Source organism: Asterias amurensis, chromosome 1, assembly GCF_032118995.1.
Source record: "Asterias amurensis chromosome 1, ASM3211899v1".
Classification (NCBI taxonomy): Eukaryota; Metazoa; Echinodermata; class Asteroidea; order Forcipulatida; family Asteriidae; genus Asterias; species Asterias amurensis.
Window position 1 is genome coordinate 3,704,368 of NC_092648.1, and position 20,373 is coordinate 3,724,740.

At 40.8% G+C, this 20,373-nt stretch overlaps 2 protein-coding genes across 3 annotated transcripts; one reads left to right on the top strand and one right to left on the bottom strand.

The window, feature by feature from the left end:
* The first annotated feature begins 260 nt into the window (after positions 1 to 260).
* LOC139939528 (MAP3K12-binding inhibitory protein 1-like) lies at positions 261 to 6,290 on the top strand. Its single transcript, XM_071935528.1, has 7 exons — positions 261 to 463; positions 1,528 to 1,635; positions 2,170 to 2,322; positions 2,969 to 3,143; positions 3,677 to 3,853; positions 4,443 to 4,543; positions 5,385 to 6,290. The coding sequence occupies exons 1-7, from the start codon at positions 404 to 406 to the stop codon at positions 5,562 to 5,564; spliced, it is 954 nt and encodes a 317-aa protein (XP_071791629.1). The 5' UTR covers positions 261 to 403; the 3' UTR covers positions 5,565 to 6,290.
* A 108-nt stretch (positions 6,291 to 6,398) lies between these two features.
* LOC139943545 (uncharacterized) lies at positions 6,399 to 20,279 on the bottom strand. Of its 2 annotated transcripts, none has more exons than XM_071940338.1 (14): positions 20,148 to 20,279; positions 18,881 to 18,943; positions 17,658 to 17,820; positions 16,543 to 17,010; positions 14,798 to 15,929; positions 14,057 to 14,255; positions 13,505 to 13,657; positions 12,365 to 12,526; positions 11,346 to 11,496; positions 9,955 to 10,114; positions 9,423 to 9,530; positions 8,761 to 8,932; positions 8,025 to 8,231; positions 6,399 to 7,185 (listed from the first exon to the last, which is right to left on the bottom strand). In XM_071940338.1, the coding sequence occupies exons 1-14, from the start codon at positions 20,210 to 20,212 to the stop codon at positions 7,038 to 7,040; spliced, it is 3,351 nt and encodes a 1,116-aa protein (XP_071796439.1). In that variant the 5' UTR covers positions 20,213 to 20,279; the 3' UTR covers positions 6,399 to 7,037. The 2 variants fall into 2 exon arrangements, with proteins under 2 accessions (XP_071796439.1, XP_071796438.1); XM_071940337.1 differs by having other exon boundaries at positions 14,057 to 14,258.
* Between the last annotated feature and the right edge of the window lie 94 nt (positions 20,280 to 20,373).

Sequence of the window (20,373 nt, forward strand, 5' to 3'; positions counted from 1 at the left end):
GTCTTTTTTGTTTTAACCCACGGGAATTTTTTTCCATTTAAATTATTATTTTTCACCATTTATATTCAGCTTGTCTTTTGACATTAGTATTCTTTTGTACAGTTTTATACAAAACTTTGTTCTTTTAAGTAAAATAAAAAATAGAGAAAACAAATATCACCTGCCATTTTAGGGTCGGTTATGTTACGCTAAACATGTATTTGTTTTAAACCTCATTAGTCTGGTGCCATCGAGAACCGCGATGACCGTACATTCTGAATTCTGATGCCGTGGTTTGGACCAAAACTACGGCGGACATCCCAAGGTTCACCACTGCTCAGCTCTCGGTGCAGTTGTACTAAAACTTTTGCAAGCTACTCATCTGTGTGTAAAATATCAGCACGTCTTACACAAAGGAATCACAATGGATCTCGATGACAATGTTCGAAGTATTTTAACGTGTTTGCAGAACTTTTTAACCGAGGTAAAAATAAATGTGAAATTTGAAATTTTATTGATTTCTGTTTTTCATTCCTAGAAATCCAATTCTCGCCTGCAAACTAATGAATACTCCAATTTGTACTCAACAGCTGTTTCTATTTTGAACGCTAGAAAGGCACAGATCTAATTTACAGACACATCATGACATTGATGCATCTTTGTTGTGGTATTTTGTATTTATGTTGCCCCCAGCTGTCACCAACCAGCAATATTGACAACAATACAATACATAAACAATTTTAATATAGGCCTACCACTGTAATGTTTTATTTTCCTTTGTTTGCTTATAATATTGGGCCTATGTCACTGTTATGTGTACTGTTTAATTTTATGCTAAGTGTAAGTTAGTGTTTATTTTTACAGATAACAACATTCTATTTCATTCCTTAGACTTGGACTTGGTGATTTAAGTTAGTCCCATTTTCATTCTGGTGTGGCACTGGTACAGCTCCTGGCTATGCTTTATAATAGTCAAAAGTTAGTTGCGACTAGGCCTAGTTGCGACAATCGTAATCCAATGCCCCCACCTCTCATTTGTCTCCATTGTGTAAAAGGTCACTGACCAGCAGAGGATGTCACAACTACCCCCCCCCCTTCCCAAAACTTACGATACCTACACCATGTAATGTAGCATGCCTAGGCCCCTGATACTTAACCCAATGACCTAATCATAACAATGTTGTGAGGAATACACTTTTTTTATTGTAGGATGTGAGGGGCATGATGAAGACACTTACTATAATTACTTCTCGTCATCACCCACGAGTAGATGGGTACCTGCAGGGGTAGAGATTCTTGATGTGATGAGCATCCTGTGCGTCTATACATAAACAATAGGTTGCCGGTGGTGCATAATCCTAAGGAGTTGATACAGTTCATCAAGAATGCTTATGCCCCCAAGTGTCATGATCAGGATTCGAACCCACACACCAATGGTTCAGCAGCCATCAAAACTTGAGTCCGATGCACTAGACCGCTCGGCCACGACACAACACAAATGCTGAAATAGTGTTTCTAAAACCTGTTTAATTTGACTTTTCTCCTCAGACAAACCTATCCTGTAGCGTTTCGCTGACCGTGGATCCATCAGCCATCTGCACAATCAATGCATCACAACTCAACACCCATTTGAAAAAGCTCATATCTTCATTACAGGTTGGTTCAAACCCTCACTCTGGCATAGTTGTTTGTTTGTTTGTTTATGTTTTTATCTCAGTTTAATCGGGTGATGGGGTGATACATCAAAGAGACATAGAGGATTAAGAGATTCGGTTTTGACAGTCTGACTGAGCCCCTCTTTTGACAAACTAGCGGAACTTTAAATCTGAAAATTTTGGACAAACTAGCACACAACAACATTCAGCCAATGATATAGGACCCTACATGTATGTCTTCCTTTGACCTCAGTGCAAGGTTACGTTCTGAGCTTGTGCTGTCATACATGCAAGAGGTCTCTGGAATCTTATCTTTGAAAGGGCAAGGCCACTTCATTTTGCAAGGTGCATTTTTACTGGCGAATCTCAAAGTCTTGATCCTATGGGAAGATTTAAAAGGGGCACCAAGGCCAAAACCAGGGCAACAGAGACTGTGGCCTCTAGGTAGTTCCAGGCTAGCGGTCTATATTCACCAAGTATTCTATATCCCATCTACTTAAGGCATTAATTTGTTTTTTTTTCCCCTTTTTAACAGACTTTGGTTCATGACCAGATGACAGATGAGGAGGAAGAGGCCACCCCAGGATCCATGGATTCTACAACATCTCAAGCAATTAAGGATGAAGATCAGAAGCCATCCATCACAGTAGATCCATCGGTGGTGCAGATTAGCGCATCCAATGCAGAGGTAGGCATGCTGTACATCATCCTTGTCATCATTGCATGGCTGAGACTGAAGTATTGGCAAGCATCCTCCGCTAGACCTTAACGGGCCTGATACTTCACAGAGGCAACGAAGGCGATTGCCTCCATGCCCCCTGGGCTTGGTGCCCTTGAAATGATCCAGTAGAAAGTTACATTTGCCTCTTAGGGTGCCCTTTATTACCAAGGAGAAAATGCCTTGGTGCCCTTGCCTGGCCTTCTTAATGTTCATTATTACTGGTAGATTTCATTTTCATTTATTCTGGTTGTGAAGCCAAGGACTCTAAAAAAAAAAGTGAACTTAGTCATTGTTCTAGCCAAGAACCCAATGGAGAGAAAACAAGGAAGAATTAGAATTGGGAGAAAAAACGCGGAGAATTATTCCAGGGAAAACCAACGCAGTCTAGGGACTGAAAACCAGAAACACTGGGCCAAACCCCTTCTCTTAATGCTAAGTGTGACTGGGTTCTTATACATGCCGTACACAATGCACCGAACCTACATACATTATGTACCATCATAAGAATGAAGCATTTATAGTAAAGTGCCTTGCTGAAGGACACAAGTGTTAAAACAACCTATTAAAAAAGACATGCTGTCTCATTCTGAAACTTTTTTGATTAATTTTTAAGATTGAGAGACGAATCCGTTCCTTCATGGAGAAGAAACAGCTGGAAGTTGACGATATCAACAGGCGAGAGTTCTACTCAGTCCCAGTGACATCCAAACATCACCATCAGCTTAACAGCTGTGCACGCACTGATGCCATCTTCAGACCAAGAGCTGGCTACAAAAGTCACGTCAAGGGTAAATTAAATCACAGTAGATTTATTTCATTGTTTTGCATTGTATGAAATGCTTTGTACACTACACCAACTGTGCAACAGTTGTTGATTAGTATTTCTTCCAGAAAAACTAAATACTAATCACCTTTTGCAAGTGTATTGTAGAATTTGGTGGTTATGGATTTGAATCCCACCATTTTTAAGTAGCTTTCAGGGGTTTGATTCCATACAGGAGGGTTTAAAAAGAGCCAAGTTTCCAGTGTGTATTACTCAGTGTAAGAGTAGAACCTGTCATTTGATACCCAGAATAGCAAGTCTGCAGATCTACCGACTTGATTGTTTTAATCTTCCTAGTTTTACTTGGAAAAAGTGTAGGATTTGTTTAATTTGGGGGCAATTGACCAAATTTCAAAAAGAGTGAACTGTGTCTTGTGTGTATATCAAGCGGAGCCCAGGCTGGACTCTGTGTTAGTGTTGAAGTTAGCCGTGCACCAAGTGCTTCAACTCCTTAATTATATCTTTCCAATCATCTCTTCTCTAAACTTTTTTTTTCAGTATCCCGGGTGGTTAATGTGCACGGACCCCAGACAAGACCAACAATGGTGTCCTATCGCCCGATGGCAGGCCGGTCACCCAGCAGTAGAGCAAGGCGTTGTTTGACCCGCATGAGCACCCAGCAGGGTATAGAGGAGAGGTTGCATAATATGGAGTCACACCTCAAACTCGCTCAAGGTAAGATCATAGGGCTTTAATCCTGAAACCTACACCCTGATTACTTAGCCCTAAGAATTGCAGTCCAATGCGCCAAGACCACAACAGGCCTAGCAGTGCAATGGGTTACCTCTTTTTGTCTTTGTTGCCTGTCCGAGTCAATTATCTCTTATATATATTTGGTGCGCGGTAACACCATGTGTGTATCTACTTGCCAGGTAGAGTTTGTTCTTAGAGAACTGTCTTGCTTTATTCTACTACCGCGGAGTAGATGTTCGGGGGTTCGGGAGACTTCTTAGTTCTGAAAAGAACTGTCCTGCTTTTTTAACTATTACCCGGGCGGATGGTATAGAAAATAGGCTGGGACTACTACTTTAGCTTATAGGATCGTGATTAACTGTACTACCGCGGAGTCAGATCTTAAATTGGTCTCAACGTTTCGACTAGCTTGCTCTAGTCATCCAGGAGACTGAAGAGGTAAGAGAAGAGTGGGCTTATCTACCTGGCAAGTAGATACACACATGTTGTTACCGCAAACCAAATACGTATTGATACCTCACCATGCAATGCCTTAAATCCTACAACAATTATCTCTTGTTATGAATCCTAGGCGAGGTTCCGCGATCGGGAGTCTACCAGAGACTGAAAGAATTGGAGAGCAGGATTCTACACCTGGAGGGATTGTCACCGGAGTACTTTGATGCTGCTACAGTAAGTGCGCACCAAATAATTTTTCAAATTTCGCTGCTTTTTGGTGGAACATCAAACTATCCTATGTTTAATTTGCATTACTGATAAAGAAGATTGTCACTGTTTTACCCATACACCAATGTGTGATAAAAGGTATACGTAATCACTCTTAAAACAAGTGGCAATAACAAGTTTTGTTTTAGAAGCCTACAGCAGCTTTCGACAGTATAAAGCATTTTGAGAAACGTTTCACTTTGAAGCACTGTGGTTATGTAAAAAGATATCGGTTTCTTTCCAACAAGTTTGAATCTGAGAAGCATTACTGTCAGTAATGCTTCTCAGATTGTGTATTGGCCTGATTCAACACCTGCTTCAATGTAAAGCATAATCAGTGAAAATGCAAAGGATGTTTTATTGTGGCCTGTTTCTTTAAAGGGAAGGTACATGTTTGGTAATTACTCAAAACAAATATTAACTTAAAAACCGACTTGGTAACAAGCATTGGAAAGCTGTTGATAGTATAAAACATTGTAGGAAATGACTCCCTCTGAAGTAACGTAGTTTTTGAGAAAGAGGTAACTTCTCACTAAAATAATAAAAGACTTCTAGCTAGAAGTCTTTTATTCCTATCTGAAAGCACACAAATTCGTCCAACAAGGGTGTTCTTTCTTTCATCATTTTGTCACAACTTCGATGACCAATTGAGCCCAAATTTTCACAGCTTATATGGATACATCAAGTGAAGACACTGGTCTTTGACAATTACCAATAGTGTACAGTGCCTTTAATGGAGGCTTTCCCGTGATGAATACTAATTATCTTGAAGCTTACTTGTTTTCTCTCTTGCCGTTTTGATTGATAGCAATCTATGTTGAAGTGTCAGCGAGTCGACAGTCACGAATCCGATGTCATGGCGGACATCGGCATCCATGAGATTGACAACAGAATAAAGAAGTTACAAGAATCCCTGCTGAGAAAAAGCACAGAGGCTGGTAAATTACAGAGCACCAGTGGAACCGTCTCCTTATTACACAAGACATGAACATTGTGGGGCAGTACAGTGGTTACGTATCACAGTCAACCATACGCCAATTTCCAATTTCATCAAGCTGATTGCCTGGGAGCTAATTTCTGTATGTACTACATGTATAGCAGAAAAATGTGCAAGAGCAAAAATGTATTGATCAGCGATCGAGACAATTTGACTGCACTAGCAAAACAACGGTCACCAGCAGAAAGATAGGTTTGGAAAAGGCCCGATGTATAAAATCTCTTTGTACATGATGAATGTAAACAGAAAGGGTGGTTTACTCACCATTTCAAAGTTGTTGACTCGTTATTGCATCTACCTAACCACTCTGCAATTAAGTTCTGGCTTTTATATCTATGTGGATATGTAGGTGATAAACTTTGTGGATTAGTCTATAATCTCTGGGTGAGATTGGGATCTAACTGTGTTTGAGTGGGACTTGGGATTTCACTTTGACAGAGTGGGATTTTGATCTAAATTTCAGAGTGGGAATTTGATCTTACTTTCACAGAGTATTACATAGATGTCACCTTGCAGTGTGGGTTTGGGGGTTTACTGTCTTTGAGTGGATTAGGGATATTACTGTCACAGAGTGGGATTTGTTTTTCTCTTTTCAAGAGTGGGATAAGGATTATCTGTGGGTGGTATAGGTGACAGAACCTGCAGATAAGTGTAACATTATAAACCACATAGAATGTCTCAAATCATGATGTGTAGAGTCTGTACATAGTAAAATAAACATCCAAATAATTTGTCTTCAAATTCAAACAAGTTTTCTGTGAAATGTTCTTTGTTCGTTGACTCATTTAATTTAGACACACATAATTATTCAAGGTATACAGTGCACACATTTTTACATATATTTTTTTACCAAATCATCAACCCATGGAGCTATAAAAAAGGATATAGCTCCATGATCAACCCTAACCCCAAGTGCGTCCAATCAAGTCCAGTGACAAGGTGGAGTGCAAGGGTGCAAGCAGAGGGGGGCTTGTGACCTCACCCTTCCTCCAGCTCTCCAAAATTATAATTATAAAAATGAACCCTGATTATCAAATAGTACTATATGCCAATCATAATAAATTGGCAAAAACTCGCACATGATCAAAATTTCTAGCATTGCCCAAGTCTTGAGGTAGCCAGTGTATGCTTAGGAAGGTAGTATTATCCAACACAGGCCATCAGTTCTACATTGCATAAATCCTCGCACATAAATAGGTCTCATTATAAACAAATGATTAAAAACAGCTTAGAAATTGTTTCGGTCTCTTCAAATACCTTGAGTGCCTTTACATGTGCTATATAAGACTCTGGTATTGATACTATTATAAGTTGACGGGTTTTCTCAGGATTTGGATTGGAAGTGGTATCAGTCACCTTGCGAAAGCTCTTGGTTTTACTACAAATTCAGAAAAAGTAAAACAATGTCACTCATGCTCCGATTCCTGCAGCACAGCAAAACGGAATGTAGTCTCTATGCATCGCTCAGTCATAGAAATCAAAATCGTCTTTCAAGTCGTCTGATTTCAGCGTTCCCATGGGCACACTCATCTCTGATTCCTCCATGTCCGACTCTTCACCCCAGAAGGCTGCTGACCTCTGTAAGGGGTCACTGCGGCCGGTAGACTTCATGCTGAAGGGTAAAATTGAGCAAGAGAGAGAAACCATTAAGATCGCAAAAATGTACAATATGTGACACAGATACTGATGCGCAGATTTTTATTTTATTTTATATTTTTTTATTTTATGCAAGTCGCCTGACACACGAGGCCCGAAGGCCACTTCAAGGTGTGGGCTACAATTATTTTTTTCCAGAGGCCATTGCCACCTACTCCTAGGGCTGAAACAGGGTTACCCCTTTCACAGTCCATACGAATGTAGGCTATGGGTATCTTCAATTCGAAGCCTAGCCGGTAGAGCACAAAGCACTACCTCCCCAAATTTTATGTAGCAAGTGTCACGACCGGGATCCGAACCCACACCCTGCTGATCAAACACCAGTGCTTGAATCAGGTGCTCTTAACCGCTCGGCCATGACACTGCCACAAAGTAGGGAGACGGCACATCCTGTTCTAGTAAATTTTTCTTTGTTCAGCCCAACAAGTTTTCAAAATGATCTATTAAAGCATTGGGATAACCTGCTAAAATTGAGGATTGCCTCTAGCTTCGGGGCAATCTTGTTGGTCTAGTTGGTTAGACACTGCTCTAGAATTGCAAAGGTCATGGGTTCGAATCCCACCTGAGTAATATGCCTGTGATTTTTTTTCACAGAGCTCGGGGAAAGTACAGAGTTTACAGTGCTAACAAACATTGGTGTATTTGGGTAAAACCAAAATCAATAAACAATGATCTACAACAAATATTTGGTTAGTTACCGAAAGAAAAAAATATATACCATGGGTGGTAACCATATTTTGTTGTTGAAAAGGCAGATTGATCCAGTTTTAAATAATGCACTAAATGTGGTCAAACCTTTGTTCCATGGCGGAGGGGACATATCCAGATCCTTTAGGGCTGGGAGATGGCGAAGGGGAACTGATCAGATCCGACATCTGCTCAGATCGTTTGGTTTCTCCACCATCTTGTTTTGCTTCATTCCCATCCTCATCATCATCATCCCCGTAGCTAAGACCCAAACTATTGCTTCCTCCAAAAGATGATAAGACATTTCTCCTCCTTCTGTCGAGCAAGTATTTTCAAAAACGTGTTTAATATTTAATATTATCAGGGATAAAGAATATAATTGTTTTCAAGGTAATGGACACTATTGGTAATTACTCAAAATATTTATTGGCATACTTGGTAGCGAGCAACGGAGAGCTGTTGATAGTTTAAAACATTGTAAGAAAAGCCTCCCTCTGAAAGAATGTACTTTATGAGAAAGAGGTAATTTCTCACTCAAATATTAAAAGACTTGATGTCTGAAGCCTTTTATTTGGCATCTGAAAGCACACAAATTTGTGCAACAATGGTGTTTTTTCATTATTTCATTATTCTCTTGCAACTTCTCTAACCAATTGAGTCAAAATATCACAGATTTGTTACTTTATGCATATGTTGAGATACACCAAGTGAGAAGACTGGTCTTTGACAATTACCAACGGTATCCAGTGCCTTTTACAACATTCCCCTCTTGGAATGATCTATTCAAAATATGAGTTAGGGAACACTAAGTTAAATTCAAAAGCAAATTTGTCTCTGAACGTACTTGTTTCTGGATGAAGGCGGGGTCTCAGGAGAAAGTCTGGTAGCCTTCTCAATCTCATCATCTTCAGATGAATCCTCCTCGTCCCCCTCCTCGCTGTCTCCCAGACCATCCAGATCTTTAAGCTTAGCTGACCCCTGAGAGCTCTGCATCATCTGCTGGTAGGCTTTGGTTTCTGCACGACAAACAAGTTTTTTTTATATTGGAGTTGCCAGAACTGAGGTTATCCTCAGCAAATTGGGGATACAGCCCCCCAATGATACCATGGGCCATTTTCATAAAGGTATTAAGCAAGTTGTTTTGCTAAGGTGAATAATAAGCGGGGCACCAGTCTCAACAGTTTACACTTTATGGAATTTCGGCTGGTACATGTAACCTTTTAGCGCTAAGCAAAGGGGTTACTGTGTTTAGCAAGTTTTTTTGTACCTGGTTTCTGTATCCTGCTTAATTCTGCTGACAAGAAAAATTTGCAGCAACATTCTGCTTAAGCAGGTCTATGAAATTGGGCTCTGTTGAGATTCCCAAAGCACGTCTGCTGACTTTGCACAACAAAGATGCAGAGAAATATGTCCAGCTTTAGCTGAGCATCTAGCTGTTTTTGAAGTGGACTCGATAAGAATATGAAGACATCCCAGAACGTTTTTTCGGATCTAGTAAATAGTTACCTGTTAGTGGAACGGCAGGCTCATCAAAGAAACTGTCGTGACTAACTCGGTCAGTTTCAATCTCTGGAGTTTTGTGGTCACCTGTACCTCCGAGATCTAGGCGTGGAACTGAAAATTCAAGAAAACAGAATTAAAGAAAGCTCAGAGGTAGACTGGTCCCTTGCCGATAAAGACAGGTATTGGTTGTACATCAGAGATACATATAGTATATTAATACAAAAGGTAAAGTTGAAAATTTGCTATTATATCAGGGCTGGAATTTCACGGCTGCCACAACGGCCATTGCTGTCGTTGCCCTTGAGAAGGGGGTTTTCGATGCCTCTTGAAAATAACAAAACATTACGGCCAAGTTTGCCGTGCCCTTTTTGTTTGGCCTTGGTGCCCTTCACAATTTGCACCTATTGAAGGCTGAAGTGGCCTTGCCCTATAAATGACAAAATCCCAGGCCTATTATATGGCAATATAAATCAGGGTCAGGGTGTCACTGTCCAAAACTACCTCAAGGCTCAAAGTGTTACATTTTATAACTCACCTATAGGTGGTACCTGGGATTGGTTGGTAGCGCCCTCTTGTGGCATGCTAAGATGAGCAGGCGTGGCCGAGGCAGAGGGTAGAGTTGAGTAGGTATCATCGAGCTGGCTGTCTTCTAGCTGCTCCTGCTCTTGCAAGATTGTTATCAACACATCCACTGCCTGAAGTTGGACAAATAATTGAGCACAATTTCAGATTGGTCTGCATGTACAGTTTATAAAATTTACTCTTGTAATATGTTTTTACTCTTATTTTTTGTTTATATTGCTTTTAATTTTCCGTAACATTCTTAAGTATTTACGTAATTTTTATATCGTAATTTTATCATGTGATTTTATGTTTACTTTTAACATGTTAGTTTGTTCGCAGGGCCCAAATGGAAACCAGTTTTTTACTGATTTGGATCACCCTGGTTAAATAAAGGAAATAAATAAATAAATAAATAAATAAATACGCAAAATTATCACCTTAAGAGAAAATTCAACAAAAAAACATAAAACTCTGTTTGGTTAATTATGTTATAAAGGACTAGTAGAGCTGACTGCATATAAATAGTCGCCACCATTGTTCATGTTTTGTGTGGTCAACCAGGTAGATGAATTAACATAGCTGTGGAAATGGGAGCTTAATCCACTGTGTGAGTCAGGAGAGAGAAGAAGTTGAAAACCATGCACAATTTTCAGCATGCAAACACACTTCTTCTTCTTCGTCCAAGTAAAGTGCTGACTTCACGGTATGAATATAACGCACTATGAGGTTGGTGCATGCGCTGTCCAAGTATGAGCGCGGGCAAACAAAATAAAAACTCATGTGCAAATGAGATGTACAGTGTTGTGCCTTAATTTTTGTTAACAACCAAACTCGCATTCTCCAGAAGACGATCAGAGCGTACTGATCGAAACGTCGAGTTAATCCAACGGTTCTTTTCAGAACCACCCCAACTCATTTAGAGATAGTCATTACACGGTGTTACCGCAAACTCTTCTATATCTTATTTCCACCATGCAAAGTTTCAAATCCTACTTAAACTCAGCTATTATAAGTGTTTTTTCAAGGTTTTTTTTAGAAACATTTTTTTTTAATATGACTTCGTTTCCGAGGGAAATATAAAAAAAAGAAAAATGGTTGTAGTATGAACTTTATAATCAGTTAGGGTGCTCTTTGTTTAAATTAATCCCGGACAGGTAGTTGGACATGTTATTGCTCGCTGAAAAGCACACTGTTCTCTGATGCACTAAGCACAACCCAAATGACAATGCACTCCGCTAAGCGCTTCATGGTTTGACCAGCTTATTCAAAGTGTTGCGTTACAAATAGTGTTGCCTCACGAAAAGAGACCAAAAGTCAAGAAAAAGAACCATCTCAAACAAAATCATAGGCCTATTTCCTGACCTTATCAGCCATGGTGGAGTCATCACTAATGAGGAGCGGAGCCACCATGTTGGCAACATCCTCTGCGTCCATCACGCCTTTCCTTATAAGGAGCACCAGATGCTGGAGAAGGTTATCCCAGAAACCCAGCGCCGAGGAACGAAGAAATGACCTGAAATTGACAAGGAATTTAGTTTAGATACAAAACTCTGCGTTGGAAGAAGAAACTACAAAGTAGTTTAATGAGATTTGAGGGTTTGCTCAGTGGAATAGCAATCCAGTAAGGTTTGCAGTGTACGGGCAATGTCACATGAGGCAATTTACGGGCAACCAGTTCCAGGCAATCTCCAAGAAGAAAGGGCTTTCACATCTGAATGTTCACCTATTCTCCTTGTGGATCCTAATACATTATTAAACAAATTACCTGTGTGCTACCGAAGTGGTCCTGTAGCATGCACTGCAGTTGGTTGCCTCCAAGTTGCCTGCAAAAGTTGCCTCATGTGACAAAGGCCCTTAAGCTGTACATTATTTCTTTTTATGAGTATAATTTGGATATTACCGTTACATTGATTTGTATCAAACACTGTATACTCAGTACTTTCATGTAGTTCTGTGAAAGAAAAATCCACTGGCAAATCACTCGGGTTGGAGTCAAGCCATGGGCACAATTTCATAGAGCTGCTAAACACACAAATTTGCTTAGCATGAAATTTCTTCCTTGATAAAAACAGGATTACCAACCATTACTTCCATTTGTTGCATATTGCTTGTTACTTGTATTCAACTGTTGTTTGTTTATCCTCAAAGCCACGTGGAAATTTGGTTGGTAATTCTGTTTTTAACGAGGCCAAAATTTCATGCTAAGCAAATTTATGTGCTTAGCAGCGCTATGAAATTAGCCCCAGGTGGGGATCGAACAGGTTATAAAATGTTGTTTATGCCAGCTTAAAAACATTGGCTTGAAGGACTTTGCAATGTTAGCCTAGTAATCAAAATTAGTGTATTTTGCCTGCCAAGAGAAACCATGGAATGGTTAATACCTGACAGTGACTTCGGTGATGGTCCTGTTGGTGTCTAGTAGTTTATCAGAGAGCAGGCATCCTCCTGGGAAGGTTAGTACAATCTGCTGCAGTTGCTGCAGCACCACCATACTAATGGCATTGGGGTCTAGATGATCCAGGCTGCCGTTATTGTTCACTGTCCTGCAAAACAAAGTCATAAAACAGTGGTTTGAGGTTGAACAAAGAAAAACTGATTACAGAGGGATTTGACCCGAGAACCTCCAGATTATCGTGCCGATGTCTTAAGAATATCTATTCCGTGGAGATTCTGACCCCCATATGGGAAATTGAGGCTGAAGGAGGATGATCCAAAAGATGTACATTGTCATAAGAAGTTTGTGTACAGTTAGCCGTTCGGGGGGGGTGGGGGGGGGGGGACGACAGAATCACCGTGGGGACAGAACGTCCTGCTTTACCAACTGGGATCCCAGCACTATGTTGGCGGTCTACCTTTTTTTGTTCAGGTGCCAGTCAGAGGCCATACAACTGTTAACTGCTGTGTAGCGAGGGATCACACCTAAGTTTGTGATACAACCTGGGAAGTGGCCGCAAGGAGATTGACTTAAGGGGATTCAACTTTTTATTTCAGGAGTCAAATGATTAACCACAAGGAAAACTGGTTGAGTAAATTTTAAGTGATTTTAGATTGAACGAAGACAAATATACTAGAGCGAAATTTGAACCAACTGATAAGTTGGCTGTGTCAATATCTTTGCCCGAAAACTGAACTACTGAGGGCAGCTTATGCATAAAAATTAACTAAGCACAAATCATTCTGCTTTCAAGAGTAAGGTTACCAGCCACAATACCATGTCACATGTAATTTTTGTGACTAGAATCCTGCTCATTTCTGCTTAGCAGACAACTGCTAAGCAATATTTTCTGCTAAAGCTGCTCTACGAAGTTGTGGCAAGGGCCCACTTTTATAAAGCCAGTTAACAAAAACACTGCTTTGTAAATTTCTTCGCTAAGCGAAAAATATGAGTGGGGTACCAGTCGCAACAATGTAAACATAAAAGAATGTCTGCTGGTAACAAGTTTCTGCTAAAAGCAACATGTTTCTGTGCTTAGCAAGTTTTTGTGCTTACAGGGTTAATGAAATTGGGTCTAGGTGCTTACTTGGCAATCTCCGTCTTGATGGCTTGGGTGCTTTCAGGCTGGTTGTAAATCTTCTCAATATTATCGGACTGATCGATCTCTTGCTCTACGGCCGATACTAGTCGCCAGAATCCTTGCTCCGTCACCATCAGGGTGGAGGCCTTTGGTTTGGATCTAAAAGTAAGATGTTGACGTCATTTCCTCTGACAAATAGCATATAAAGACTGATGAGGGCTGCAGAGTGATGTACATGTAGCACAATTCAATGAGAATAATAATTTCGCACTTAGAATATGGCACTGTCCCCTTATTCAGATCTTTGCCAACTCACCTAAAGTTTAGAAAATTTAGATTTTTTCAACACAATCCAATCCTGTATTTAGAGGACAACTAAAGCAAATATATGAGGCATCCCACTCGGGAAAAGCCATTCTTCTGCACTGCTAAATGTTAGTGACAGGTTATGTGGTTTTATGTAGGGGGTCCTGCCCATGTTGAAACAGCAAAGTAGAGTTACATATATCTGTACATAGCTTCTACTACCACTACTCTAGAATAACTCTATCCACTGACCTCGCCTCCTGGGACATCTTGTTAGATGCTGGTGTCTTCCCTGCGGCCATTTTGTTGCTCCCGCTCCTCGGCCCCGTCTCATCCTCATCACTAAGAGGCAAGCTCATATCACTCCCAATTTCATCATCACTATCACTTGCAGAATCTCTCTCGTCTAGTTGAGATTGTACTTTGGACTCTTGCATCTGTCTCGGCTTTGCTACTGCAAACAACGAGGATCAAGTTAAGTTATTTTGTGCGTATCATCCTCAGCGGAGACAGAGCTCCATACCACATAACAACAAAACTTAACAATTTTTTACAACCACTATAACAAAGAAGATCAGAGCATAGGCCTACTGATCGAAACAGTGAGTTGTCAGTTGCCAAGCAACGGTTCTTTTCAGAACCAACACCATGAACACTACTCAAAAGAAATGTACACATGGTGCTACCCCAAACCTCACACCTGATTCTAAAATTCAAATCCTACTTAACAACAACAATAATAATACAACATATCACAGATATGAAGAAGCTATGTTTGAATTATGAAACACATTTGGCTATTGAAAAGGTTTACAAGTGATGCGGTGCAGTGTACAGTACAGTCAATTATTGCAGAATCCCTCGGGCAAACCCTTTCTCTTTTTCTTTCTTTTGTTCAAAGCACAAACAGTGATTTAACCATCTGAAATTAATTATCATAATTTATGAAAGAAATTTATGAAAGAAATGAAAGTGTAAATTGTTCACACAAACCTGGTTCTTGTTGAGCAGCCTTCTCACTATCGCTTTTTCCTCTTGCCGCTTTGGACGGCTGATCTCCAGCTCTTTCATCAGCGTCAGCCGCAAAGTTCTGTTTCCTCTCTGATGTCTCATCGCCTCCGACGTGCAACTGCCTCTGGAGAGCATTCCTCAGGGCAGCCGTGTCCTCCTCAGCGAGGCTATCTTCCTCATCCTCATCTTCTTCTGAGGAGAAAGGGTCGGTGCGTGCCGTGGATATCGCCTTCCCGCTGACGGCCGATCCAGCACGCTCGGACGGTTTTAACAACTCTGTTGGTTTCAGCTGGGAACTTCCCCCGCGTGAATGGGTAGTGGTTGGTGTTTCGTACAGATCGTCGTCGTTCAGCGGGGTGACGACGCTGTCGTTGTCGCCGTCACTGTCGTTGATCTGCGGTAGGACGGTCTTCTTTGCCTGGTTGAGGTTTGGACTTGATTTCCCGCGTGGAAGTCTCGCAGGCTGGGTTGTCACTGGTGGTTGAGAGCTTGGAGCCAGTGGATTGATGGAGCTGGCTTGGCTCGGAGGGTAGGTTGATGCAGCATCCATGCTGGTATTCGACACAGCTTTGGTTGGCTGTGTGTGCTGAGGTGCTTTAGGGTGGTTTGACGGTGCCTGAACGCCAGCTTGAGGGAACGTTTCGAAAGTCGGTCTCCCTCCTCCGGCTCCATCATGCTGAATATCAGTATAGATAGATGAATCTGCTGAAGGCAGTCTTGTCGATTGGATACGAGCATTGAGCTTTGTATATCCACCATCGCCGTCCTGATATTGCAATTGGCGATTATCCAACACTGGCCCAGATTCTCCATACATCACAGAGCCCTGCCCTTGTTGGCTGTAACCCAGTGAACCATTCTGTCTCGTGCTAAACCTACTAGTGCCACTTGGGGTTTCGTAGTAATCTGCAGCTTCTTGAAGATTTGTCTGGAAACCAGGTCCTGAAGTTGAGCCGTCGTACGAGAGATTTTGTGGTAGGGAGCCAAACTGAAGACTTGCATACAGGGGATCCTGCAGACGTGATTGAGGTGGGGTGTTGGCTTGGACCTGGATATTTGGTATGCCTGGGCTTGCTCGTTTGAGGCGATCATACTCACCGCTTGCATCTGTGATCTGAAAACAACAATAAATGCAGTAAGAGTTACATTTTCTTCATCCCTTGACAAATTACCCCCACAACAAACTTTGCATGTTTACAAAATGTATTACGAAATTAAAGGGCCTAGACTATACTTCTTCAATTTAAATTAAAATTTCCTTTATTATCCACGATGGGAAATTCATTTCGGCCTTTTACACAACAAACTTACAAAATTTACATGAAATTATTATCTATCATAAAACAGACAAAAACACTACAAGCCACACAAGTCTATAAAAATATACATATTACATGAAAAGCTGAATAATAATAGATTGATTTAAAAAAATATTACAGCAAATCTAATGTATATAAAACAAACAAAAAACCCATCGGTCTCTGTATTATTGCACGAAAGAATCAACGTTCCAATTGTTCATTAACAATCCGGACACCTGAGGGGACAATTGAGTTAGCATATCGTTTTGTATTAATTCTGAGCTGTAAAAGGCGGTTACTTCTAGTACTCCTATTGAACACTTTAGGGGGTGAGCATTAGGGCTGAAAATATACACGACTTGTATATTTATATTTTTATGCCAGTGTAAAGTCTAATAAAACTAAAATCAAATGTCGTGTACCCACCTGCCCAGGTGGCTGCTGCTGCTGCTGCTGCTGATGATTTGAGTATGGGACCTGCTCCATGTGATGTTGAGGAGCAAACTGGCTATGCTGCTGCAGAACTTGTGTCCCCTGTTGATGCGGTAACTGCCGTTCTCGCTGGCCAAACTGCTGTTGCTGGTTGAGGGGTTGGTGTTGTAGCTGCTGCTGTTGGGGTAAAAATTGCTGCTGCTGTTGCTGTTGCAGAACAGGTGTCCCATGTTGATGTGATAACTGCTGATGCTGCTGGCCAAACTGCTGTTGCTGGTTGAGGGGTAGGTGTTGTTGCTGCTGTTGCTGTTGCCCTGTTGACTGCAGCTGATGTAACTGCTGAACTCGCTGTGCAAGCTGCTGCTGCTCTTTCTGTTGCTGCAGCAGTTGTTGACGCCTCTTGATCTCTACTTGTTCTTGCCATCTTGGATACATTATCTCAATCTGTTTCTCGTACTGATCCTTGATGAGATAGGGGAAGATTCATTGTCAGTTAAGGGTTTGAGTGCGGCATCTGCTAAATTTTTGGTTTTGCCCAGACATACAAAAAAAAAACCCTTGTGGTATACTAGAGAACCAATGCAGAAGTTTACTAAAATGGCCCTGGCCGAGAATCAAACCAGTGCCACAGTGGTGAGAGGCCAGTGCTTTAAGCCCTATAATAATAACAACTCTTATACAGCGCATTTCACAATAACCGTATCAATGCGCTTTACATTAGTGCCCTGGTCATAGGGCCAATAACATCCATTTTAATGTTTCTCAGCTCCCTTGGGAGTATACAACCTGGGCAACAGTTTATATCGCTCCAAAGGCTTTTTCATTCACAATATCAACCTCTACCCTCGCAGGTACCCATTTATACCCCTTGTTGAAGAGAAGCAATTATAGTACAGTATCTTGCTCAAGGACACAAGTGTCATGACCGGGATTCGAACCCACACTCTGGTGACTTAGCACCATAACTTGAATTCGATGCTCTTAACCACTCGGCCATGACACTCTACTAGCCACCCAACCACTTATAGAAGGTGAAGAAATATGAGAACATACATGTATGACAAGGAAATTATCGAGATACAAGTAGAAAGAATCCATGGCTAACTTACCTTGAGTAGTTTTAATCTATCTGTTCTCGCAGACAGTGCAGCCACGTGTGCGTCCACACGCTCATATTCCCGTAATAGCTGATCGTTACGAGCCTTACTGCGCCGTTCATCCTCACAGATCTTGGTCCAGTAACTCTGAAGCTTGCTAGCCCGTACTTTGTTCCTGTCATCAAATCATAACATAATAAGACATTTTAAACCACTGGGTGAGACTGATAGTAATATTACTGATTACATAATTACAGTTTGAAACTAAGATCCAAATTTAAGAAGTATTAAAATGATAGCAATACTTTTTGGTAACCCCTGGAGATATAAATAGATTTTCAAGGAGCTTTTAGGAACATAGTAGTAAATAATGATATTCACAAATTCTTATATAGCGCATTTTACAATAACCGTCTAACCCTTTCTTATGGGGAGTATACAACCTATTATGGGCAACCATAGCATTCCAAAGGCTTTACAAAGGCATTTTAACCTCTATCCTCGCAGGTACCCATTTATACATGTACCTCTGGGTGAAGGGAAGCAATTATAGTAAAGCATCTTGCTCAAGGACACATTGCCATGAGCAGGATTCAAACCCACACTCCGATGACTTAACCACCAAAACTTGAATTTGATGCTCTTAAAGGCAGTGGACACTATTGGTAATTACTCAAAATAACTATTAGCATAAAACCTTACTTGGCAACGAGTAATGGGGAGCTTTTGATGGTATAAAACATTGTGAGAAACGGCTCCCTCTGAAGATGTAGTTTTTGAGAAAAGAGGTAATTTTCTACAAATTTGATTTAGAGACCTCAGATTTAGAATTTGAGGTCTCAAAATCGAGCATCTGAAAGCACACAACTTCGTGTGACAAGGGTGTTTTTTCTTTCATTATTATCTTGCAACTTCGACGACCGATTGAACTCAAATTTTCACAGGTTTGTTATTTTATGCATATGTTGAGATACACCAATAAAAAAATAAAATTAAAAAGGAGGCGGCCTGTAAAAAGGAAACAGGCGGGGACGCTAAACATCTTTTTTTACTTGGCCTTACACAGCTCATGCGGAAAGTTTGGTGAGGTCACTGCCAGAACAGTGACCGTAAAGACACAATTCCACGCTAAGCAGGACCATGAAGTTTGGCTCAGCAATACACCAGCAGTACTCCTTGGGTTTGATCTAGTTTTAATATTCTTTAGAAGACTACAGTCTCTGTAATATACTCACAGTCGTGTGTCTGACTTAATATAGACATTGAACTCTTGCTCTAGTTTAGTTCTCTGCTTCTCTCTGAAAAAAAACAAATAATCAAGGAGACATTATAATTTGATGAAGTTTGCTCAATTTGTGGATACATGGAAGTACGTGCCTGTATGTATCTTGACAGAAAGTTATTTGAGCGGTTTCATCATTTTTTACATGCAAGCTCAAGCCAAAGCTTCAGACTTCATAATCATAAAGTACAAACAGCAAATGTGTATCTAGACAAGATTAGATAGGTGTGAAGGTTGAAAGTGAAAGATTTTTAAGCCAAATTTTATTTGAATAAAAAACAATTAACAATTGAAATTTATAGCCTAGTGATGATATGTTTAACTGGTGACTGGGCGTTCCGGGTGCTGTACTCCTCTTTTTAAAAGAAACATTTTTACTTGTCAGCGACAGTCGCACATCCTCTTTTCTGACTTCAACAGAAAATTTTAAAACAATGAAATTCATGCAAAAAAGCAGTTGCGATAATGTAGCCCTCCTCCCAACGCGATAACGTAACCCTCCTCCTGACGGCAGGAGGAGGGTTATGTTATATTGCATCTAGCAAAAAGACCAATCAACATGGAGATTGGTAGGTAACCTAGCAAGAAGGAGGTATGGCAACAGCTCAGGTGGGCAGGCATAACATCCATTCCGAACAAGAAAAAAGAGGGGAGACAAACCAAACACTACTATTAATAAACAGAACTTCAGAAGATGAACTATTGACTTAAAACTACAGGCATATATCATTGCTTCTTTGCTTGGCAACATACACATGATGCAGTACATGACAGACACTGAGACAGGGGAGGGTCGTACAACAGAGGGTGCGTCCGTTTAGCTTCCCTGGGTCGACCTCGGTCTGCCCCGGTACGTTCGAATAGCTTGACGGGGCTCACCCGGGTCAGCCCCCAGTGCCCTGCTTGTGGAGTGGGTCACTTGGGGGTGACTGAGGTGCATGCCGTCACCACGAGAGGGCGAGTGTGATCGTTCGATTAGCTCTTGTCAGGGGCTCACCCGAGTGAGCACTGCGGGGTCGACCCAGGGAAGCTTATCAAACGCACCCAGAGAAATTGAGAATTGGTGAAAAGCTTTTTCCTCTTTTTTTAAAAAGAGGCAAAGAACAGAGTGAAACTAAATAAAGTTAATTTTAATTTACTTTAAAAATATTTTTGTTCCGAGGCTAACTTTATTAATTAATTTGTTTATCATTCAATTGATTCAATTTGTTTATCCTCACCTATTCTGTTGCGTCTCCTCGAGCTTTTGCATGCGTGCATAAAAGTCCACGCTATCTGTGGCCATCTTTCTGTATATGTTATGAACTAAAAAAGAACCATTTCACATGTTTCAAATGTTTGTTTTACTTTTTGAAATGTCACAATATTTCCTCTGGACTGGTGCCTTCATACAACAACGGTAATAAATGTAAGCGTCAAGTTACCAGATCTTTATTTACTGGATTA